A 25,812-nucleotide genomic window follows, 5' to 3' on the forward strand; every position below is an offset into this window, starting at 1 on the left:
ACTTTTGGGCTCTTATTAGGAGCCCCAACGGCAATTTTTAACGGCCAAAATCATTGTGCGGTGAAATAGGAGGGAATCCCCCCGGATACACTACGGGCAGCACGGTAGCCTTGTGGATAGCACAATTGCTTCACAGCTCCAGGGTCCCAGATTCGATTCCGGCTTGGGTCACTGTCTGTGCGGAGTCTGCAGATCCTCCCCGTGTGTGCGTGGGTTTCCTCCGGGTGCTCCGGTTTCCTCCCACAGTCCCCAAGATGTGCAGGTTAGGTGGATTGGCCGTGATAAATTGCCCTTGGTGTCCAAAATTGCCCTTAGTGTTGGGTGGGGTTACTGGGTTATGGGGATAGGGTGGCGATGTTGACCTTGGGTAGGGTGCTCTTTCCAAGAGCCGGTGCAGACTCGATGGGCCGAATGGCCTCCTTCTGCACTGTAAATTCTATGATGATAAATATGGATAAAGGAGAGGATAGCGGCCGGATTGCAGTGGATCCACTGGAGCGGCGGCAAGGATGGGAAGCTCGAAGCAAGATGGCGTTGGAAGGTGGCTGTTTGGTATGGGGCCCGGAGCAACAAGAGTTCCTGCGGCGCTGTGTGGAAGAGCTGAAGAAGGAGGTGTTGGCCCCGATGCTACAGGCGATTGAAGGGCTAAAGGAGGCGCAGAGGACCCATGAGTTGGAGCTTCGGGTTGTGAAGGCAAAGGCTGCGGAGAATGAGGATGAAATACAGGGCCTGGTGGTAAGGACAGAGTCGCACGAGGCACAGCACAAAAGGTGTGTGGAGAGGTTGGAAGCCCTGGAGAATAAATCGAGTTGGAAGAATTTAAGAGTCTTGGGTCTTCCCGAAGGCACAGAGGGGGCGGACGTCGGGGCATATGTGAGCATGATGCTTCACTCGCTAATGGGATTGGAGGCCCCGACGGGCCCTTTGGAGGTGGAGGGAGCTTATCGAGTTCTGGCGCGAAGACCAAAGGCAGGAGAAATACCTCGAGCCATAGTGGTGAGGTTTCACCGCTACAATGACAGAGAGATGGTTCTAAGATGGGCGAAGAAAACTCGGAGCTGCAGGTGGGAGAACGCGGTGATCCGTGTGTACCAGGATTGGAGTGTGGAGGTGGCGAGAAGGAGGGCAAGTTTCAACCGGGCTAAGGCGGTGCTCCACAAAAAGGTTAAATTTGGAATGTTGCAGCCGGCGAGACTGTGGGTCACGCACCAAGGGAAGCACCACTACTTTGAGACGGCAGAAGAGGCGTGGACATTCATTGTGGACGAGAAGCTGGAATAGTCTAGCGAGAGAAAAAGCTTCTGTAATAAAGTGGTGGGGTGATTATGTGGGGGTGGGGAATTTTTCGAATTTTTTCAATGTTTCAATTTTGTAACTTTTCTCTTTTCCCCTCGTGGGGGGGGGAGTATGGGGAACTGTGGGTGCCGGTGGGAAGGAAAGGAGAAGGGAACTGCGCCATCAGGGGCGGGGCTGAGTGGGGGAACGCGGGCTTTGCTCCAGCGCTATGGTAATTGTGGCGGGAACGGGGACGCAGGAAGGAGGGGACCTCGCACAATGAGGGGCCGAGGACAAACGGGGGAAGCTGAGGTCAGCCAGAGTTTGCTGACTTCTGGGAGCAACATGGGGGGGGGGGGGTGGGGGGGGTGCAACTACGCTAGAAAGGGATCTAGCGGAGGGGGGGGGGGGAGCTAACTGGGTTGCTGCTGCTAAGGGGAAGGGGGAGCTGTTATGGGGCGGGGTGGTCGGGACGAGAGAGCACCGTCGGTGGGATATACGGGTACGTGGGAACCGGGTGAGGAGCTGGGTTAGAAAAGGGGATGGCTAGTCGACATGGGGGGGGGGGGGGTAAAGAGCCCCCCAACCCGGTTGATCACGTGGAACGTGAGAGGGCTGAATGGGCCGATTAAAAGGGCACTGGTACTCGTACACCTAAAGAATTTAAAGGCAGATGTGGTCATGTTGCAGGAGACGCACCTGAAACTGGCAAATCAGGTCAGACTATGTAAAGGATGGGTGAGGCAGGTGTTCCATTCGGGCTTAGATGCGAAGAATAGGGGGGTGGCTATTTTAGTGGGGAAACGGGTACTGTTTGAGGCAAAGACCATAGTGGCGGACAGTGGGGGTAGATAGGTGATGGTGAGTGGCAGATTGCAAGGGGAGGCGGTGGTTCTGGTGAACGTATACGTACCGAACTGGGATGATGTAAACTTCATGAAGCGTATGCTGGGCCGTATCCCGGACCTGGAGGCGGGAAAGCTGGTAATGGGGGGAGACTTCAATACGGTGCTTGATCCAGGGCTGGACCGGTCTAGGTCTAAGACTGGGAGGAGGCCGGCAGCGGCCAAGGTGCTTAAGGACTTCATGGAGCAGTGGGAGGAGTAGACCCCTGGAGATTTATTAGGCCTAGGAGTAAGGAGTTTTCATTTTTCTCTCATGTTCACAAGGTGTATTCACGGATAGACTTTTTTGTCCTGGGAAGGGCACTGATTCCGAAGGTGACGGGGACGGAGTACATGGCCATAGCCATTTTGGACCACGCTCCACATTGGGTAGATCTGGAGGTAGGAGAGGAAAAGGAGCAGCACCCACTCTGGAGATTGGATGTGGGGTTGTTGGCGGATGAGGGGGTATGTCTAAGGGTGAGGGGGTGTATCAAAAGGGTACCTGGAGCTTAATGATAACGGAGAGGTCCAGGTGGGAGAGGTCTGGGAGGCGCTGAAGGCGGTGGTCAGAGGGGAACTGATATCCATAAGGGCCCATAAAAGGAAGCAAGAGAGCAAAGAAAGGGAGCGACTGTTGAGAGAACGTCTGAGGGTAGACAGGCAATATGCAGAGGCTCCGGAGGAGGGACTGTACAGGGAAAGACAAAGGCTACATATGGAATTTGACCTGCTGACCACGGGCAAGGCAGAAGCACAGTGGAGGAGGGCACAGGGAGTACAGTATGAGTATGGAGAGAAGGCAAGCCGGTTACTGGCCCAACAACTGAGGAAGAGGGGAGCGGCGAGGGAGATAGGTGGGGTGAGGATGAGGAAGGTGAGATTGAACGGGGTGTTTAAGGCATTCTACGAGAGGCTGCATAAGGCTCAGCCCCCGGAAGGGAAGGAGGGAATGATGCATTTCCTAGATCGGCTGGAATTCCCGAGCAGGAGAGGGCGGGACTGGGAGCACGGATTGAGGTGGAGGAGGTGGTAAAGGGGATTGGGAGCATGCAGGCGGGGAAGGCCCCGGGACCGGATGGGTTCCCGGTGGAATTTTATAGGAAATACATGGCCCCGCTTTTGACGAGAACCTTTAATGAGGCCAGGGAAAGGGGGAAGTTGCCCCCGACTATGTCGGAGGCGACGATATCGTTACTCTTAAAGAAGGAAAAAGACTCGCTGCAGTGCGGGTCTTACAGGCCTATTTCCCTCCTGAATGTGGATGCTAAGCTCCTGGCCAAGGTGATGGCGACAAGGATAGAGGATTGTGTCCCGGGGGTGGTTCACGAGGGTCAAACTGGGTTCGTTAAGGGGAGACAGCTGAACACGAATATACGGAGGCTGCTAGGGGTGATGATGATTCCCCTGCCGGAGGGGGAGCCGGAGATAGTGGTGGCGATGGACGCTGAGAAAGCATTTGACAGAGTGGAGTGGGACTACCTATGGGAAGTGTTGAAGAGATTTGGTTTTGGAGAGGGGTTTATTGGATGGGTACAGCTGCTATATAGGGCCCCGGTGGCAAGTGTGATCACGAACAGGCAGAGGTCCGACTACTTCTGTCTTTATAGAGGGACAAGACAGGGGTGTCCCCTGTCTCCGTTACTGTTTGCATTGGCAATTGAGCCGCTGGCCATAGCACTGAGGGGCTCTAGGAAGTGGAGGGGAGTACTCCGGGGCAGAGAAGAACACCGGGTATCGTTGTATGCAGATGATCTATTGCTGTATGTTGCGGACCCAGTGGAGGGGATGCCTGAGATAATGTGGACACTCAGGGAGTTTGGGGAATTTTCGGGGTACAAATTGAATATGGGGAAGAGTGAGTTGTTTGTGGTGCAACCAGGGGAGCAGAGCAGGGGGATAGATGATTTACCGCTGAGGAGGGTAACAGATTTCCGGTGCTTAGGGATCCAGATAGCCAGGTACTGGGGAACCCTACATAGGCTTAATTTAACACGATTGGTGGAACAGATGGAGAAGGATTTTAAGAGATGGGACATGGTGTCCCTGTCACTGGTGGGCAGGGTGCAGGCGGTCAAAATGGTAGTCCTCCCGAGATTTCTTTTTGTGTTCCAGTGCCTCCCGGTGATGGTTACGAGGGCTTTTTTCAAAAAAATTGAGAAGAGTGTTATGAGCTTTGTGTGGGCTGGGAAGACCCCGAGAGTGAGGAGGGGTTTTTTGCAGCGTAGCAGGGATAGGGGGGGGACTGGCACTGCTGAGCTTAAGTGATTATTATTGGGCCGCCAATATCTCAATGGTGTGTAAGTGGATGGGAGAAGGGGAGGGAGCGGTGTGGAAGAGACTGGAAATGGCGTCCTGTAAAGGAACCAGCCTACAAGCATTGGCGACGGCGCCGTTGCCGTTCTCCCCGAAGAAATACACCACAAGTCCAGTGGTGGTGGCAACGCTGAAAATTTGGGGGCAGTGGAGACGGCATAAGGGAATGACGGGTGCCTCGGTGCGGTCCCCGATAAGGAATAATCATAGGTTTGTCCGGGGAGAATAGATGGGGGATTTAGAACATGGCAGAGAGCAGGGATTTTGCAACTGAGGGATCTGTTTCTAGACTGGACGTTTGCGAGTCTGGGAGCGCTGACGGAAAAATACGGGTTGCCCCAGGGGAATGCATTTCGGTATATGCAATTGAGGGCTTTTGTGAGGCAACAGGTGAGGGAATTTCCGCAGCTCCCGACGCAGGAGATTCAGGATCGAGTGATTTCGGGGACATGGGTGGGGGATGGTAGGGTGTCAGATATATACAGGGAAATGAGAGACGAGGTGGAGGTCATGGTGGATGAGCTGAAGGGAAAATGGGAAGAAGAGCTGGGGGAAGAGATCGAAGAGGGGCTGTGGGCAGATGCCCTACGCAGGGTAAACTCTTCGTCCTCGTGTGCCAGGCTTAGCCTGATACAATTCAAGGTCTTGCACAGGGCGCACATGACCGGAGCAAGGCTCAGTAAATTTTTCGGGGTAGAGGATAGGTGCGGGAGATGCGCGAGAAGCCCAGCGAACCACACCCACATGTTTTAGTCATGCTCGGCACTGCATGGGTTCTGGGGGGGGGGGGGGGGGTGGCAAATGTGCTTTTGAAGGTGGTGGGGGTCCGGGTCGAGCCAAGCTGGGGGTTGGCTGTATTCGGGGTTGCAGAAGAGCCGGGAGTGCAGGAGGCGAGAGAGGCTGATGTTTTGGCCTTTGCGTCCCTAGTAGCCCGGCGAAGGATATTGTTAATGTGGAAGGAAGCTAAACCCCCGGGCGTGGAGGCCTGGATAAACGACATGGCAGGGTTTATAAAACTGGAACGGATAAAGTTCGCACTAAGAGGTTCGGCTCAAGGGTTCACCAGGCGGTGGCAACCGTTCATTGACTATCTCGCAGAACGATAAAAGAACTGGGAAAGTAGCAGCAGCAACCCGGGGGGGGGGGGCTCGGGTGGGTCCTCAGGGGTGTTTTTGTATGGATATTTATACTTGGATATGTATATTGGCGTGTTTGACTTTATTATTTGGGAGAGTTAATATTTTGTTATGGCTGTTGCCATTTAGTTTATATATTATTTATTTATTTGTTAAAAACGGTCACTATTATTTATATCGTTATATTGTTGTAAAAGGGAAAAATTTTTGTACTGTTTTGTTTGGCCGAAAATTTTTTTGAATAAAATATATTTTTTTTAAAAAGAAGGTTTGAGCAGGTTGGACCTACACCAATTGGAGTTTAGAAGAATGAGAGAAGATCTTATTGAAATAGGTAAGGGGCGAAATTCTCCCCAAACGGCGCGATGTCTGTCGACTGGCGCCCAAAACGGCGCCAATCAGACTGGCATCGCGCCGCCCCAAAGGTGCGGAATGCTCCGCATCTTTGGGGGCCGAGCCCCCACATTGAGGGGCTAGGCCGGCGCCGGAGGGATTTCCGCCCCGCCAGCTGGCGGAAACGGCCTTTGTTGCCCCGCTAGCTGGCGCGGAAATGACATGTCGCGGCGGCGCATGCGCGGGAGTGTCAGCGGCCGCTGACAGTTTCCTGCGCATGCGCAGTGGGGAGAGTCTCTTCTGCCTCCGCCATGGTGGAGACTGTTGCGGAGGCGGAAGGGAAAGAGTGCCCCCACGGCACAGGCCCGCCCACGGATCGGTGGGCCCCGATTGTGGGCCAGGCCACCGTGCCCCCCCCCCCCCCCCCCCCCCCCCCCCCAGGACCCCGGAGCCCGCCCACGCCGCCGGTAAATAGGTACTCTAATTTACGCCGGCGGGACAGGCAATTTCTCGGCAGGACTTCGGCCCATCCGGCCGGAGAATTGAGCAGGGGGCCCGCCAAACGGCGCGGCCCGATTCCCGCCCCCGCCCAATCTCCGGTACCGGAGACTTCGGCAACCGGCGGGGGCGGGATTCACTGCGGCCAACGGCCATTCTCCGACCCGCTGGGGGGTCGGAGAATGACGCCCAAGATTCTGAGGGGCTTGACAGGGTAGAGTCTGAAAGCATATTTTTCCTCTCGGGGGAATCGAGAACTATGGGTCACAGGTCAATAATAAGTGATCTCCCATTTAATATGGAGATCAGGAGTAATTTCTTCTGATGTTCGCTAGCCTTTGGAATTCTCTTCCACCCAGAGCAATGGAGTCTGGGTCATTGAATAGTCCAAGCTTAATTCAATAGATTTTTGATCTACAAGGGAGTCTAAGGTTATGTTGGGGGGGGGTTGTTGTTCTTGTGTATTACAAAACGTTTCTTGTGGATTGTCTACAGCTTTTCTTTAAAAATCACGTGTCAATATCTAAGACTTTAAAAAGAATCCTCATTGTTACATTTAAAATTCAGTTCCAGTTTAGTTGAAAAAGAATTGAGATTTCTTTGGGAATAGGGAAAAATAAATAAATTTTGACTGCTTCAAATTCATCTTTAATTCAAATGTTTTTATCAGCACTAATACTTGATAACTTCTATTTAATCTTTGTAACAGTACAAAGATATTGGTAATCCTCTATTTAATGGCATGGCTTTTAATTTCTGACATGCAACAATTTTAAACTTTTCACGTACTTGGAACCCTAGTTTATTAAATACAATTTTAATGTTAACTCCTCTGGCACTTTTAACTGAACTTGGGAGTTCAAATAGAAATATATTTTAAAAATTAATGTGATGGTGGAGAAAACTGTCAACTTCACTAAAATCTTTACTGATTGTTTTTTGTTCAAGACCAGTAACTCTCAAACTGGATGAGGTGGACTATTTTCTCTGATAAGTCTTTTTAGTCATTTATTAGTTATTGATTTTGGTTTATGTGGGTTTCCCCTCATAGGTTCCTAAAACGTCTTGCTATGAATGGTGACTCTGGCGTAGGGGTGGTTACTTCCCCACCTCCATCAACTGCTCCGCATAAGGAGAAATACTTCGACCGAGTTGATGAGAATAATCCGGAATACCTCAGAGAGAGGAATATGCCACCAGATTTGCGTCAGGATTTCAACATGATGGAGCAAAGAAAAAGGGTTTCCATGATTCTGCAGAGTCCGGTAAGCTCAAACATTTCCCTTTTAATTGAATCTTTGTCGGTGCAAGTGCTCATTGGTATTTGTTTTAAAGAGTAGGTACAAAATTTGGCGGATATCATTTCACCATAGGTAAATTATTTAATGTGTATGGTAGGCAAATTAAAATATTAGGCCAAATATTGTAAACATTAGAACAGTGCAATTATATTTTTGAATACATAGAAAAGAAGGGCAAGGGTGGCACTGGTTAGCAATGCTGCCTCACAGCACCAGGGACCCGTGTTCAATTCCAGCCTTGGGCGACTGTCTGTGTGGAGTTTGCACTTTATCCTCATGTCAGCGTGAGTTTCCTCCAGGTGCACCAGTTTGCTCCCACAGTCTAAAGATGTGCAGGTTAGATAGATTGGCCATGCTAAATTGCCCCGTAGTGTCCAAAGATGTAAGATCATGGCTGCTCTGATCTTGACTCAGCCAGAGAGCCCTTGATGTCTCTGTAGTACAAGAATCGGTCTGGGTTCGAATCCCACCACAGCAGATGGTGGCAATTGAATCCAATAAGTATCTGGAAATAAAAATCTAAGGCTGACCATGAAACCATTATTGATTGTCGTGAAAACCCAGCTGGCTGAGTAATGCCCTTCAGGGAAGCAAATCTGTCGCCCTTACCCGGTCTGACTTACATGTAACTCCAGACCCACTCCGAGATGTGGTTGGCTCTTAACTGCCTCCCCACTGAAATGGCCTAGTAAGCCACGCATTTCAAGGGAAATGAGGGATGGGCAACAAATGCTGGCCCAGCCAGCGACTCCCACATCTCAAGAACGAATAAGCTATCTTGGCATTGACTCCGTGACCTTCAAATAAATAATAATAAATAAATAGTCTTTATTGTCACAAGTAGGCTTACATTAACACTGCAATGAAGTTACTGTGAAAAGCCCCTTGTCGCCACATTCCGGCGCCTGTTCGGGTGCACAAAGGGAGAATTCCGAATTCTCAGCTGGTATGGGAATTGAGCCTGCGCTGCTGGCCTTGTTCTGCATCACAAACCAGCTGTCTAGCCCACTGCTCTCTGGGTAGGGAATTCCAAAGCTTAACAATCCTCTGGGTGAAGAAATTTCTCCTCCTCTCTGTCTTTGAACAGGTAACCGTTCCCTTATCCTGAAAATATATTCCTTAGTTACAGATTTTCTCATGAGGACAAATGTCCTTTCAGCATATATCCTGTCAAGGTCCCCAAGTCCATGTTCCAATAAGAGGACCTCTCATTCTTCTAAACTCCAATAAGTATACAACCCCCCCCACCCCCCCCCAAATAAATATACAACCCCTCTCTTTCTTCCCCCCCCCACCACCACCACACACACACGCCCAACCCCACACTCCTGGGTTCTTTAGCCAGGTGCACACCTTGGGAGACCTGTCATAATTCACGTCAGCGTGCTAGGAGTATGTAACGGGAGGGGAGAGAGAGGAGATTATCGGAGGTAGAGACCTGGTTAATTGGATGTGAATTTATTGAAATGGGGATCTTGATGTTGAACATTGGGATTCCCATTACGTCACCGGTGGCGGGCTGGGGACAATCTCACCACCCTTTTACATCGATGTGAAATGCCATTGTCCCCCTCCCCGGCCATTAATATACCCTTCATCCAAGTTAACTTCTAGTTATAGTTTGCTAACCTGAACCTGGCCCATTTATCTCAACTCTGTTTCTGCTATCCATGCTAACATGACTCCCAACACCATGTGCTCTGAACTTGCACAGTAACCTTTCATGTGAGCCATTTTTGAATACCAAATACTTCTGCTGATTTCCCCTTTATCCACAAGAATTCTAGTAAATTTGTAAAACAATATTTCCCTTTCATAAAGCCATGTTCACTCTGCTTGATTTTATTCCTAAATGTTTTGTTACCTTCCTTAATAGTGGAATCCTGCATTTTCACAGAGACAAATGTTACACTAACTGGCCCATACTTTCCTGCTTTCTGTCTTCCACCTTTTCTGAATAGCGCGTTACATTTGTGGTTTTCCAGTCCTTTGGGAACTTTCCAAAAGATTGGGAATATTGGACAATACAACCAATGCATCCATTATTACTGCAGTCAGTTCTTTTAAGACGCTAGGATGCAGGCCATTAGGTTCAGGGGACTTGTATGCCTTTAGTCCTGTAAATTTTCTCAGTTTCTTATTATCCAGTGATGTGACTGTTTAAAGTTCCTCCTTCCCATTTGCCCCCTGATTTTCCACAATTATTTGGGATTCTTTATTGTCTTCCACTGTGAAGATAGATACTACTACTTGCTCAAAGTCTCTGATATTTTTGTTTCCCATTATTAATTTCCCAGCCTTATGTAAGGGACCAATGTTTATTGAAGCTCTTACTGCCTTTTAAGTATTTTTTTGCCCATTTGCTCACAGAATTTATTTTCCCCCTGTTTTAGTCATGCTGATTTCTACAATTTTCCTAATTTTTTGGTCTATAATTAATCTTTGCAGCATTGTATGCCTTTCCTTTCAATTTGATACCAGCCTTCACTTCCTGACATATCCATGGGTGGGTCATCATTTTCATAAGGTTTTTCCTTCTGAATGGAATATATCATCATTGGGAATTTTGAAATATCTCCTTAAATGTCTGCCACTGCGTCTCTACTGTCAAATCTGTTATCCCAGTCCACTTTAGCCAACTCTGTCTTCATACCCTTGCAATTTAACAATATTAGTTTAGGACTCAAATTTCTCAACCTCAAATCAAATGTCAAATTCATCATGTTATGATCATTCTTACCTAGGGATCCTTTACCACAAAATCATCAATTAAACCTATCTCATTGCACATTACCAGGACTAAAATTCCCTGTTTGGTTCCACAATGTATTGTTGAAATAAACTTCCCTGAATACATTCTCTGAACTTTGAGTTCTTCACTCTATTTAAAGATTGCAGTACTGTTTTTAGCATTATTTCTTGATTTTTATACTTGTATGTTTTTATGCAGTTATGGTTAGGTGGCATCTACACCACTCCTATCACTGACTTATTTTCCTTGCTATTGATTATCTCCACCCAAACTGATTCTACAACTAGATCTTTTCTGATCTTGTCCTTTATTAATAGAGCTACTGCACCTCTTCCTTTCTGTTATCCTTACAAAATGTCAAGTACCCCTGATTATTCAGTTCCTGGCCTTGGTACCTTCAACTGCATCCTTCTATTGACTACCAGGTCATACTCATTTATTGCTATTTGTACTATCAATGCATCTGTCTTGTTGTACATAATGTGTGCATTCAAATAAAGAATCTTTAATTTTGTCTTTTTTCTCCTGTGCTTTAGGTCTTTGCTGTAATTTAGCCCCACTGTCTTAATTTCCCCCTATTTGCTTACATTCATTTTTGTATATCAAACAGCACCACACTTGCTAAATTTCCTTGCAATCTGATGAAATCAGCATTCAGATGAAGCTGCTCTGTGCTAAATCTTATTATTAATTCACTTACTGTTTTTACTTGCCTCGATTTGAAAATTTTAATTTCCCAGCTCTAAAGTTTTAGCCATTGCCTAGCTTAGAGAGAAAATATAAATCAAACAATCACTTGAAACCAATCCAATTGAAAACCAAATGCACATTCTATACAAGAGATTATAATGATGCCATGCTTTAAAAATTTACTTTCTCGCGACTTCCGGTGGTGACCATGGAGTGAGTTTGGTGGCTCCCGCTCGCGACAGTTTTTTCGGACCTTTTCCCAAGTTAATAGGTGGATGTGAGGAAGCAAAAAGGTGCAGGAGAGTGAGTGGAAGAGATTGACCCACAGGTGTATGGAACTGAGGGCCAGAAGTGATCGCAAAAGGTGGAATCAGTCGGTTAGAGTTGGTGTGGCACCTGTGACACACGTGGAGATGGCGGAGGGGCAGGGAGCGGCCCTGCCGGCTCAGTGGTCAACGGACCAGCTAGTGAGCTTCCTGAACGAGAAGTTCACCCAGCAGCGTAAGGAGAGTCTGGCGGACCTGGCCCGGGCGGTGGATTTGATCAAGGCGGTGGTTGACCGTGTGGAAACGAAGCTGGCGGCCCAGGGTCAGGTGATCCAGAAGATGGAGGAGGTGGTGAGGGAACACTAAGAGCAGTTCGCCTCGATGGCAGCGGGGATGGGGCTGATGCGAGGCCGGCAGAGGCGGCTCCAGGAGAAGGTTGGAGACCTGGAGAACCGGTCACGCAGGCAGAACATGAGGATCTTGGGCCTGCTGGAGGGGAGTGAAGGGGAGGATGCTGGAGAAGCTGCTAGGAGATGGTGCATTCGCACGATTTTTGGAGGTGGATCGAACGCACAGGGTGCTAATGAGGAAGGCCCAGGGAAACGAGCCGCCGAGGACAATGGTGGTGCGGTTGCACTGTTTCCTGGATGAGGAACAAATTATGAGGTGGGCCAGGCAGACGAGGAGCTGCACCTGGGAGGGCAGTGAAATCCGAGTGTACCAGGACCTAGGTGCAGAGCTGGCCAAGAGGAGAGCAGGTTTTAACCAGGCCATGGCAGCCCTTTACAAGAAGGGAGTGAAGTTTGGGTTGCTGTACCCGGCACGTCTGTGGGTGACCTACAAAGGCCCGGAGCTATATTTTGGAACGGCGGAGGAGGCGGTAGAATTTGTCAGAGGCAATGGACTGGCAGGAAAAGGCGGACTTTGAACTTGGTGGAGATGCTTTGGTGCTGCTGTTAATTTGCATTTGGAACCATTTCTTTGTCGGCTTCAGGTTTTTTTTTTTTTATTGTTCTCTGTTGGAATCTGGGGGATTTAATGCGGTACTGGATCCAAGACTGGGCTGGTCGAGGCTGGGGAGGGTGTCGGCAACAGCCAAGGAGCTTTGGGGGTTCATGGAGCACATGATGGGGGGGATGTCTGTGGATATTTGGGAGGCCAAGGGTGAACAAATTTTTGTTTTATTCCCATGTGCACAAGGTGTACTCTCAAATAGATTTCTTTGTGTTGGATAAGACGTTGCTGGCAGGGGTGGTGGATATCGGATGGTCTGTTGGAAGAGGTGTGTGAACAGGTGAGGAAGGCCATCCGGGGCTATGTCGAGGTTAATGACAGAGGGGAGGTTTCGGCAGGTACGGTCTATGAGGCACTGAAGGCAGTGGTCAGGGAGGAGTTTATTTCGATTTGGGAACAACAGACCCACATCCAGCCTCCATTGTGAGTACTGTTCCCCCCCTTTTGTTCAATCGTAAATCCACCCAGTGCGGGGCATGGTCCGACATCACTATCGCCGAATGCTCGATATCCACCACCGCTGCCAGCAACATCTCATCCAACACAATTCGGGCACATGGGGAGAAGGCGGAGCGAGCGGAGATAGAAACGCTAGTGGGAGAAATCCTGCAGGTCGACAGGAGATATGCAGAGGTCCTGGAAGAAGGGCTGCTAAAGGAATGGCAGAGGTTGCAAATGAAATTTAGGCTGTTATCTACGGGTAAGGCAGTAGGGCAGTTGAGGGGCGGTATATGAGTATGGGGAGAAAGCGAGCAGGATGTTAGCGCACCAGTTTAGGGGCTGTTTAGCACAGGGCTAAATCGCTGGCTTTGAAAGCAGACCAAGGCAGGCCAGCAGCACGGTTCAATTCCCGTAACAGCCGCCCCAAACAGGCGCCGGAATGTGGCGACTTGGGGCTTTTCACAGTAACTTCATTGAAGCCTACTTGTGACGATAAGTGATTTTCATTTCATTTCAGTTGAGGAAGCGAGGAAGGACAGTAGAAAGAGGGAAAATTGACAGTGGATACCTAAGGAAATAAGGGACAGTATCAAATTGAAGGAAAAAGCATACAAAGTAGCAAAGATTAGTGGGAGACTAGAGGATTGGGAAATCTTTAGGGGGCAACAGAACGCTACTAAAAAACTACAAAGAAGAGCAAGATAGATTTATGAGAGTAAACTTGCTCAGAATATAAAAACAGATAGTAAAAGTTTCTACAAATACAAAAAAGAGTGGCTAAGGTAAATATTAGTCCTTTAGAGGATGAGAAGGGAGATTTAATAATGGGAGATGAGGAAAAGACTGAGGAACTGAACAGGTTTTTTGGGTCTATCTTCACCGTGGAAGATACAAATAACATGCCAGTGACTGATGGAAATGAGGCTATGACAGGTGATGGCCTTGAGACGATAGTTATCACCTAAGGAGGTAGGTGTGGGCAACCTAATGGAGCAAAAGGTAGACAAGGCTCCTGGCCCTGATGTAATGCATCCCAGTGTACTAAAAGGGAAATGACTAGGGAAATTGCAAATGCGCTCGTGATAATTTACCAAAATTCACTAGACTCTGGGATGGTCCCGGCAGATTGGAAATTAGCAAACGTGGCACCACTGTTTAAAAAAGGAGATGGGCAGAAAGCGGGTAATTATAGACCAGTTAGCTTAACTTCGGTAGTAGGGAAGATGCTGGAATCTATCATCAAGGAAGAAATAACGAGGCACCTGGATGGAAATTGTCCCATTGGGCAGACGCAGCATGGGTTCATAAAGGGCAGGTCGTGCCGAAGTAATTTAGTGGAATTTTTGAGGACATTACCAGTGCGATAGACAACGGGGAGCCAATGGATGTGGTATATCTGGATTTCCAGAAACCTTTTGACAAGGTGCCACACAAGGTTGCTGCATAAGATAAAGATCCATGGCTTTAAGGTAAAGTAGTGGCATGGATAGAGGATTGATTAATTAATAGAAAGCAAAGAGTGGGGATTAATGGGTGCATCTCTGGTTGGCAGTCAGTAGCTAGTGGTGTCCCTCGGGGATCAGTGTTGGGCCCACAATTGTTCACAATTTACATAGATGATTTGGCATTGGGGACCAAGTGCAATGTGCCCAAGTTTGCAAACGACACTAAGATGAGTGGTAAAGCAAAAAGTGCAGAGGATACTGGAAGTCTGCAGAGGGATTTGGATAGGCTAAGTGAATGGGCTAGGGTCTGGCAGATGGAATACGATGTTGACAAATGTGAGGTTATCCATTTTGGTAGGAATAACAGCAAAGAGGATTATTATTTAAATGATAAAATATTAAAACATGCTGCTGTGCAGAGGGACCTGGGTGTCCTAGTGCATGAGTCGCTGAAAGTTGGTTTAAAAGTGCAACAGTTGATTAAGAAGGCAAATGGTGTTTTGTCCTTCATTGCTAGAGGATGGAGTTTAAGACTAAGGAAGTTATGCTGCAATGTATAAGGTGTTAGTGAGAACACCCAAATTGTGTTCAGTTTTGGTCTCCTTACCTGAGAAAGGACGTACTGGTGATGGAGGGTGTGCAGAGGAGATTCACTAGGTTAATCCCACAGTTGAGGGGGTTGGATTACAAGGAGAGGTTGAGTAGACCGGGACTGCACTCGTTGGAATTTAAAAGGATGCGGGAGAGATCTTATAGAAACATATAAAATTATGAAGGGAATAGATGGGGATAGATGCTGGGAGGCTGTTTCTACTGGCGGGTGAAAGCAGAACTAGGGGGCATAGCCTCAAAATAAGGGGAAGTAGATTTAGGGCTGAGTTTAGGAGGAACTTCTTCACCCAAAGGGTTGCGAATCTATGGAATTCCTTGCCCAGTGAAGCAGTTGAGGCTCCTTCATTAAATGTTTTCAAGATAAAGATAGATAGTTTTTTTGAAGAATAAGGGGTTATGGTGTTCGGGCGGGAAAATGGAGCTGAGTCCACAAAAGATCAGCCATGATCTCATTGAATGGCGGAGCAAGCTCGAAGGGCCTACTCCTGCTCCTAGTTCTTATATTCTTGTGTAAGAGGCGGTGTGGGAGATTGGTAAAGTGAAGGACACAGGTGGGAATACGGTCCTGGACCTGGCGGAGGTGAATGGGGTGTTTTTTAGTAAATTGTATGAGCCGGAATCCCCAGCCGGGGAAGAAATGAGGCGAGGCGTTGGAGTTCCCGAAGGTTGAGGAGGAGTTGGTGGAGGGCCTGGGGGCCAATTGGGCTGATAGAAGTGGTGGAGGGGCTGGAGGCGATGCAATTGGGTAAAGCCCCAGGAACGAATGGGTACCTGGTGGAAGTTTACAAGACGTTCTCGGGGGTGTTGGGACCGTTGTTGGTAAGGACTTTCAATGAGGCAAAGGAGTTGGGAGTGCTCCCCCCGACATTGTCACAGGCGTTGATCTCCCTCATTTTAAAGCGAGATAAGGACCCGGGAAGTTGTGGGTCATACAGACCGATCTCCCTGTTAAATGTTGATGCCAAATCCTGGCGAGAGTTTTGGAGATCTGTTTATGGATGAGGGCTTCCCGAGCTTGGAGGAGCTGGAGGAGGAGTTTGAATTGCCAGGTGGGAATGGGTTCCGGTATTTACAAGTGAGGGATTTTGTGCGGGGGCAGGTTTCGAACTTCCCGCACCTGTCGCACCGGGGGCTACAGGATAAGGTGGTGTCAAGAACCGGCGTAGGGTAGGGAAAGGTTTCAGAGATCTACAGGTAGCTGATGGAGTGGGAGGGAGCCCCAATAGGGGAGGTGAAGAGGAGATGGGAAGAAGAGCTGGTGGGGAGTTGGAGGCTGGATTATTGGAGGAGGCCCTGAGGCGAGTCAATGCATCCTCATCGTGCGCCAGGCTCAGCCTGATACAATTTAAGGTTGTCCACTGGGCACACATAACTGTGGCCCGGATGAGCAGGTTCTTTGACGGGGTGGAGGATAGGTGTGGGCGCTGTGCGAGGGGTCCTGCAAACCATGTCCATATGTTTTGGGCATGTCTGAGGCTGAGGGGTTTCTGGCAGGAGTTTGCTGACGTCATGTCAGACGTCTTAAAAGAGAGGGTGGTGCCTAATTCAGAGGTGACAATCATTGATGTGTTGGAAGACCCGGGAGCCCAGAGGATGAGAGAGGCCGACGTCCTGGCATTTGCCTCCCTGATGGCCCAGAGACGGATCCTACTAGGATGGAGGGACCCGAAGTTGGTGGTATGGGTTAGCGACATGGTGGGGTTTCTCAGACTCGAGAAAATTAGAGGGGTTCGTTGCAGGCGTTTACTCGGAGGTGGTAGCCATTCATCAACTTCTTCGAGAACAATTAAGCTGTCAGCAGGTGGGGAGATGGGCTGGAGACATGGAGGAGATGAGTGAGGGCAGGAGAACCAACGTAGGGGGAGTTGGGGAAGGTGGCATTGTGTAAGCCATGTTGGCTGGGGTTTGTTACTTGGTGGTTTTGGGGGGGGGGGGGGTCAGCTGACTCTCGGAAGCGCAGTGGGGGGTGAGCAGGTGTTAAGCTGGAGCTTGACTTGGGGGGGATTGGGTTTCTAGTGTCGTTGCTAGGGGGGGGTGCGGTGAGCTGCTTTGCTGACGGGAGGAACTGTTACTAGGGGACAAATGGGAGGTCGGGAACGGCGACGGCCCGAGTGGGGACGCAAGCTCAAGGCTGGCCTAAAAAGGGTGATGGCTAGTCGTCGGGGTGGGGGGGGGGGGGTTGGAAGCCCCCCCCCCCCCCCCCGTCCAGGCTAATCACATGGAACGTGAGAGGACTGAATGGGCAGGTCAAGAGGGCTCGCGTTTTCGCGCATTTGAGGGAACTGAAGGCGGACGTGGCAATGCTGCAAGCGACATGCCTAAAGGTTACAGACCAGACAAGATTGAGGAAGGGATGGGTTAGCCAATGTTCCACTCAGGACTGGACTCAAAAGACCAGAGGGGGTAGCGATCTTGATCAGCAAACAAGTAGCATTCGAGGCAGGGAGAATCATGTCAGACAAGGGGGGTAGGTACATAATGGTGAGTGGGAAACTGGAGGGGGTGCGAGTGGTACTTGTGAACATATATATGCTCCGAATTGGGGCGATGTGGAATTTATGAGGCGGCTATTAGGTAAGATCCCAGACTTAGAGTCTCACAACCTGATCGTGGGAGGGGACTTTAACACAGTCATTAATCCGGAATTGGACCGGTCAAAATCCAGAACAAGGAGGAGGCCGGCTGCGGCAAAGGAATTGATGGGTTTTATGGAACAGGTGGGGGGAGTAGACCCATGGAGGTTTGCACGGCTGAGGACGAAGGAGTTTTCCTTTTTTTCACATGTCCACAAGGTATACGCTCGCATCGACTTTTTTGTTCTGAGCAGGGCGCTAATATGAAGGTGGTGGATACGGAGTACTCGGCAATTGCAGTGTTGGATCATGCCCCGCACTGGGTGGATCTACGGGTTAGTGTGGAGAGAGGGCAACGCCCGCTGTGGAGACTGGCTGTGGAGTTGCTAGCGGACAAAGCAATCTGTGGGCGGGTTAACCAGTCCATACAGAACTACCTGGAAACAAATGATACGGGGGAGGTCTCTGCAGCGACGGTCTGGGAAGCTTTGAAGGCAGTAGTCAGAGGAGAATTAATCTCGATACGGGCCCACCGAGAAAAGGTGGAATGGGCTGAGAGGGATAGATTAGTGGAGGAGATACTCCAGGTGGACAGGATATCCTCGGAGGCCCTGGACGCGCCAGGGAGCGGCGGAGGTTACAGGCTGTTGACCACAGGGAAATCAGTGGAACAGTTAAGGAAGGCAAGGGGGGCGATCTATGAATACGGGGAAAAGGCAAGCCGAATGTTGGTGCACCAGCTCAGGAAAAGAGAGGCGGCCAGGGAGATAGGTAAAGTAAAGAGTAAAGACGGTAATACAGTCCTGGACCCAGCGGGGGTGAACGAGGTGTTTAAGGACTTTTATTGTAAATTATATGAGTCGGAACCCCCGGCTAGGGTGGAGGGGATGAGACAATTTCTGGACCAGTTGAGGTTCTGTAGAAGCCAAGTATTTCAAATACAACTAGTATAGGTAAAAGATAGCTGTTTAAGCATAAATGTTGAGCCCCAGTTTTTAATACCCATTTATACAGCATAATTCACTTTTACTGAAGTCCGTTGTTCTGGCAAATGCATATTTTCAAAGACAGTGTGACATTAAATCAGCAAGATAATTTGACACTGTCTTTGAAAATATGCATTTGCCAGAACAACAGACTTCAGTAAAAGTGAATTATTCTGTATAAATGAGTATTAAAAACTGGGGCTCAACATTTATGCTTAAACCTCTATCTTTTACCTATACTAGTTGTATTTGAAATACTTGACTTCTACAGGTTCCCGAGGATGGAGGAGGACCTGGTGGAGGAGCTCGGAGCCCCAATTGAGATTGAGGAAATAATCAAGGGGCTGGAGGGCATGCACTCGGGCAAGGCCCCGGGGCCTGACTGCTACCCGGTGGAATTCTATAAGAAGTTATCAGAGATATTGAGCCCACTGCTGGTGAGGACATTTAACGAAGCAAGAGTGAAGGGAGTCGTCCCGTTTTCCCCCCCCCCCCCCCCCCCCCCCCCCCAAACAATTTTGCAGGCCTCGATTTCATTGATCCTGAAACGGGAGAAGGATCCGGAGCAATGGGGGTCATACAGGCTGATTTCTCTACTGAATGTGGACGCCAAACTGCTGGATAAAATACTGGCCACAAGGATAGAGGACTGTGCCCGGGGGTGATGGGGGAAGACCAGACGGGATTTATTAAGGGCGGGCAACTCGAGGCCAATGTTCGAAGGCTTTTAAATGTCATTATGATGCTCTCGGAACGAGAGGAGGCGGAGGTGGTGGTAGCGATGGATGCGGAGAAGGCTTTTGATCGGGTGGAGTGAAATTACCTGTGGGAGGTGCTGGGAAGGTTTGGGTTTGGTGAGGGCTTTATTGACTGGGTGCGGTTGCTCTATCAGGCACCAGTAGCGAGTGTGCGTACGAACCGGCTGAGGTCGGGGTATTTTGAACTACACCGAGAGACGAGGCAAGGGTGCCCCCTCCCCCCATTACTGTTTGTGCTGGCCATAGAGCCATTGGCCATGGCGTTAAGAGCCTCTAGGAACTGGAAAGGGCTGGTTCAGGGGGGAGTGGAGCACTGAGTCTCGCTCCACGCAATTAACCTGCTCTTGTACATTTTGGACCCATTGGAGGGAATGGGGGAAGTAATGCGAATCTTGGAGGAATTTGGCAATTCTTCGGGGTAAAAATTGAACATGGGGAAAAGCGAGATGTTTGCGATCCATGCAAGAGGACATGAGAAGAGACTGGGCGAGCTGCCGCTTAGAATGGTAGGGAAGAGCTTTCGATATCTGGGAATCCAGGTGGCCCGGAAATGGGAGGTACGACACAAGTTATCCCGGTTGGTAGAACAAATGGAAGGGGACTTTTAAGAGATGGGACATGCTCCCGCTATCACTGGCGGGGAGGGTACATACAGTGAAAATGACGGTCCTCCCCAGATTTCTGTTTGTCTTTCAGTACCTCCCCATCTTCATTCCTAAGGCCTTTTTCAAGCGGGTGAATAAGATTATTTTGAGCTTTGTGTGGGCGAGTAAAACCCTGCGAGTGAAGAAAGTGTTGCTGGAGCGCAGTCGGGGAGAGGGTGGGTTGGCACTGCCGAACTTCTGCAATTACTACTGGGCGGCTAATATAGCCATGATTAGGAAGTGGGTAGTCTTGGATTATCATAGAATTTACAGTGCAGAAGGGGGAGGGGTCGGCATGGGAGCGGATAGAGGCGGCGTCATGTATAGACACCAGTCTGAGAGCATTGGTAACGGCACCTCTGCCGTTCTCGCCTGCCCGACACTCCACAAGTCCGAGGTAGTGGCGGCTCTGAGGATCTGGGGGCAATGGAGGAGATAGTGGAGGGAGCATCGATTTGGACCCCGATTTATAATAACCACAGGTTTGTACCGGGTAGGCTAGATGGCGGGTTCTGGAGTAGGCAGAGGGCAGGAATTGGAAGGATGGGGGATCTATTTATAGACTGGAGCTTCCCCAGCTTGAAAGCTTTGGAGGATAAATTTAAATTGCCAGCAGGGAACGGGTTTAGGTATTTGCAGGTGCGAGACTTCCTGAGAAAACAGGTGCCGGACTTTCCGCTGCTGCCGCCACGGGGTGTCATAATACCCACTCATGTATATAATGAGATGCAGACAGGCAGTGATTGACACATGGGATAACCAATGAACACACACGACACATAACAACCAATCACCAGACAGGACACCACCACTAAAGCACACCAGGCATTAAGACTTTCCCTCTCTCTACAGGACACAGCTACTGAGATAGTAAGAGTGCACAAGCCAGTGAGCACTATCACCATGAGGTAGAGTGTTAGTCTGGTCAAGCCAGTAGGAGGTTATCAGTTAGATTGATAGTGTGTCAACACACAGCAGACTATGTACAGCAATCAGGAAGTTCAATAAAACAGTGTTGGACCATCTCCTGGGTCAGAAGCCTGTTTCTAGTTTCACAGCATCCAGTTGCATTCAACGTTGAACCAACTTACTTAACACATCACGGGGGATACAGGATAGAGTAGTTTCCAGTGCCTGGGTGGGAGAGGGGAAGGTATCGGATATTTACCAGGAGCTTTCGGAGGCGGAGGAAACGCCGGTGAGGAGACGCCGGTGGAGGAGCTTAAGGGCAAGTGGGAGGACGAGATGGGAGGAGAGATAGAGGCGGATCTATGGGCGGATGCCCCAAGTAGGGTTAATACCTCCTCATCATGCGCCAGGCTTAGCCTGATACAATTTAAGGTGTAGTCCACCGGGCGCACATGACAGCAGCTAGGGTGAGTAAGTTCTTCGAGGTTGAGGATAGGTGTGCACGGGAAGCCCAGCAAATCATGTCCACATGTTTTGGGAATGCCCGAAGCTTATAGGGTTTTGGCAGGATTTTGCTAAGGCAATGTCCACGGTACTAAAAAAACGGGTGGTGCCGAGTCCAGAGTGTAGCCACCCAAAATGGCTGATTCCCTATTAATTTGGCTAAAACCCGATTTTAAAATGGCTAACCGAAAAGGCTGATGGGAAAAGCAGCCAACAGGACACAAACGGACAGCTGCAGACAGAAGAGCGTATTCGGCTCTGGGGAAGTCGGCCCAGATCGATACTCAAGACTATTAGCAGCACATCAACCCAGACATCTGCAGTTTAATCGGCTATCCCCGGGAACAATTGCAACATATTAGCAATTGAATGCCGGGCCAGACCTGTCGGCGCCTGCAGTGGCCGAAACAAAGACAGGTGAACGACCACCCCCCGATCGAGGAATCGCCCCATTATTGGAGCATATCGAACCCAGTGATTGGGAACAAGTCCAATCACTTGGGACTCCGGGTCAAGGGCCGCCCCAAGAGGCGGGAAGCCCCTGGGCCCTATAAAGTGAGGGGCCAAGTTCAGATCTCTCTCTCTCTCTCCCTTCTTCTCCTGCTCGCGACCTTCGCAAGAAACATCGACAAGAAACCGTAAGTTTGACTCCAGCGATCGCTACCAGAGAGAGACTCCTAGCCATCGACCCGTATCAGCCTTTTGAATCCCGCAGGCCAGATCCAATTCGATAAGCCATTCGTTTCCCTGACCTAGTGGGCCCTTCCTAAAGTTAAGTATTGGCCAGTAGTGGTAGGCTTCGATATAGACAGTAGGATTATTGTGTATTTATTGTTGTACATAATAAATGACCGTTGATTTCAATCTTACTAAGCGGTGTGTTGACTTGTTAATCATAACTCGAGCTTGAACCACGTGGCGGTATCAGAAAGATACCTGGCGATTCGTGAGCAAAGGTGACATAATCAGAGCTAATAAAATTAAGGCTAAAAAGAGCAACAGGAGGTAGCGATCTTTGGAGTGTCGGAAGATCTGGGAGTTCAGGGGGCGAAAGTGGCCGACGTCTTGGCCTTTGCCTCCCTGGTAGCCCTGAGACGTATCTTGTTAATGTGGAGGGACTCGAAGCCCCTGAGTATAGAGACCTGGGTTAGTGACATCGCTGGGTTTCTCAGTCTCGAGAAAATAAAGTTCACCTTAAGAGGCTCAATGTTAGGGTTCACCCGGAGGTGGCAGCCGTTCGTCGACTTTCTTGGGGAAAATGAAAATGTCAGCAGAAGCAGTATTGGGGGGGGGGGGGGGGGGGGAGCGATGGAATCCTCCCCACTCGCCTGGATGTGTGTGACTTCAACCCATGAAGTTCGACACCATCCAAAACAAAGCACCCCACTTGATTGGCACCCCATCCACAAACATTCACTCCCTCCACCACAGTGGCAGCCGTGTGTACCGTCTACAGGATGCTCTGCAGAAACTCACCACGACTCCTTAGACAGCACCTTTCAAAATTGCGACCGCCATCTAGAAAGGACAAGAGCAGCAGATACTTGGGAACACCACCACCTGCAAGTTCCCTTCCAAACCACACCCATTGCGACTTGGAAATATATCGGCTGTTTCTTCACTGTCACTGGATCAAAATCCTGAATCACCTCCTCCAACAGCACTGTGGGTGTAGCCACACCACACAGACTACAGCAGTTCACGAAGACAGCTCACTACCACCTTCACAAGGACAATTAGGAATGAGCAGAACATGCTGGCTAAGCCAACGACACTCGTATCCCATGATCACTTTTTTTAATCAGCACGAGTTCAAGTATGGTCCCTGTTCTATGATCACTGTATGCAGTGAGTTAAGGACATTCACAGATTACAATGTATAAACTTGCTCACTTTTTATACTTATTGAGGATGGCTTCCTTTTTTGTTGCAGCTTTCTAGATTTACAATAGTAATATGTTCTATTGCCCTGAAATGATTTGACTCCTTGATGTGATATGGTTACACAGTTACCAGTTGTTCCCTGATATCTTTCTTGTGATTTAGCTTGATAATATGTCAGCAGGATACTTAACTGTAGATGTGATTGCATCTAAACTCACTTATCAACCAAAGCTGCCCTTGATTCTGCTCTTGCAATGATCACTGTTCCCATCTTCGCCCATGCCCCATTAAAACACCTGTTCTGAGGAAATTATTCCAATTCACTCGGATGAACTAACTGGGTTTCAAATGAGAATCTATCCAGTAATTTCTGGACAAACTGATTTAATTAAGCTTCTGTTACTCCATTGCTTTGCAACTTTATCCCTATGTAGAAATTGAAACAGTAAGACCATAAAATATAGGAGCAGAATTAGGCCATTCAGCCCATCAAGTCTGCTCCGCCATTCAATCATGGCTGATATTTTCTCATCCCTATTCTCCTGCCTTCTCCCCATAACCCCTGATCTCCTATATTAATCAATAACCTATCTATCTCTGTCTTAAGACACTCACTGATTTGCCCTCCGAAGCCTTCTGCGGCAAAGAGTTCCACAGATTCACTACCTTCTGGTTGAAGAAATTCGTCCTCATCTCTGTTTTAAAGGATCGTCCCTTTAGTCTGAGATTGTGTCCTCTGGTTCTAGTTTTTCCTACAAGTGGAACACGTCCACTGTATCCAGGCCTCGCAGTATCCTGTAAGTTTCAATAAGGTCCCACCTCATCCTTCCAAACTTCAACGTGTACAGACCCAGAGTCCTCAGCCGTTCCTCATATAACAAGCTCTTCATTCCAGGGATCATTCTTGTGAACCTCCTTTGAACCCGTTCCAAGGCTAGCACATCCTGCTTTAGATACGGGGTATCTAAAGAAAACTGCTCACAATACTCCAAATGGGGTCTGACTGGAGCCTTATTGGGTTACGGGGAAAGGGTGGAAGTGAGGGCTTAAGTTGGTCGGTGCAGACTTGATGGGCCAAATGGCTTCCTTCTGCACTATGTTCTGTGTTCTTATAGAGCCTCAGAAATGCATCCCTGCTCTTATATTCTAGCCCTCTTGACATGAGTGCTAACATTGCACTTGCTATCCTACCTGCTGATTGAACCTCCACGTTAACCGTAGAATCTTGAACAAGGACTCCTTAGTCCCTTTGCGCATCTAATTCCCTAAGCATTTCCCCATTTACAAAATAGTCTATGCCTCCATTCCTCCTTCCAAAGTGCATAACCTCACACTTTTCCACATTGTATTCCATCTGCTGCCACTTTGCCCACTCTCCTAGCCTGTCCAAGTCCTTCTGCAGCCCCCCTGCTTCCTCAATTCTATTTGTCCCTCCCATATATCTTTGTATCATCTGCAAACTTAGCAACAGTGCCTTCAGTTCCTTCTTCCAGATCGTTAATGTATATTGTGAAAAGTTAGTGTTCCCATCATCGACCCCTGACGCACACCACTAGTCACCGGCTGCCATCCTGAAAAAGACCCCTTTATACCCACTCTCTGCCTTCTGCCATCAGCCAATCCTCTATCCGTGCCAGGATCTTACCCTTAACACCCTGGACTCTTAATTTGTTTAACAGTCTCCCATGCGGCACCTTGTCAAAGGCCTTCTGGAAATCTAAATAAATCACATCCACTGGTTCTTCTTTGTCTAACTTCCTTGTTACCTCCCTAACCGATTTGTCAGGCATGACCTCCCTTTGACAAAGCCGTGCTGACTCAGTCAGATTTTCTCATTCACTTCCAAGTACTCTGCAATCTCATCTTTAATAATGGACTCTAAAATCTTACCAATGACCGAAGTCAGGCTAACCGGCCTATAATTTCCCTTCTGTCTCCCTCCCTTACAGTAAGAAGGCTTACAACACCAGGTTAAAGTCCAACAGGTTTGTTTCAAACACTAGCTTTCGGAGCACTGCTCCTTCCTCAGGTGAATGAAGAGGTAGATTCCAGAAACATATATATAGACAAATTCAAAGATGCAAGACAATGCTTAGAATGCGAGCATTTGCAGTTAATTAAGTGTTTACAGATCCAGAGATGGGGGTAACCCCTGGTTAAAGAGGTGTGAATTGTCTCAAGCCAGGACAGTTGGTAGGACTTCGCAAGCCCAGGCCAGATGGTGGGGGATGAATGTAATGCGACATGAATCCCAGGTCCCGGTTGAGGCCGCACTCGTGTGCGGAACTTGGCTATAAGTTTCTGCTCGGCGATTCTGCGTTGTTGCTCCTCCTGAAGGCCGCCTTGGAGAACGCTTACCTGGAGATCAGAGGCTGAATGCCCTTGACTACTGAAGTGTTCCCCGACTGGAAGGGAACATTCCTGCCTGGTGATTGTCGCACGATGTCCGTTCATTCGCAGCGTATGCATGGTCTCGCCAATGTACCACGCTTCGAGGCATCCTTTCCTGCAGCGTATGAGGTAGACAACGTTGGCCGAGCCATGGCAGGGTTGTGTGGTTTGTGGTCGCTGTTCTGAAGGCTGGGTAGTTT

The 25,812-nt window shown here is 49.0% G+C and overlaps 1 protein-coding gene across 1 annotated transcript in view; it reads left to right on the plus strand.

Annotated features, from left to right (window-relative positions):
* add1 (adducin 1 (alpha)) overlaps positions 1-25,812 on the plus strand; it is a 281,597-nt gene that overhangs the window by 91,954 nt on the left and 163,831 nt on the right. The window contains 1 exon segment of the mRNA XM_072515692.1: positions 7,494-7,707. Coding sequence (XP_072371793.1) covers positions 7,513-7,707 — 195 coding nt within the window. The 5' untranslated portion in view covers positions 7,494-7,512.

The sequence above is a fragment of the Scyliorhinus torazame genome, chromosome 9 (genome assembly GCF_047496885.1).
Source record: "Scyliorhinus torazame isolate Kashiwa2021f chromosome 9, sScyTor2.1, whole genome shotgun sequence".
NCBI lineage: Eukaryota > Metazoa > Chordata > Chondrichthyes > Carcharhiniformes > Scyliorhinidae > Scyliorhinus > Scyliorhinus torazame.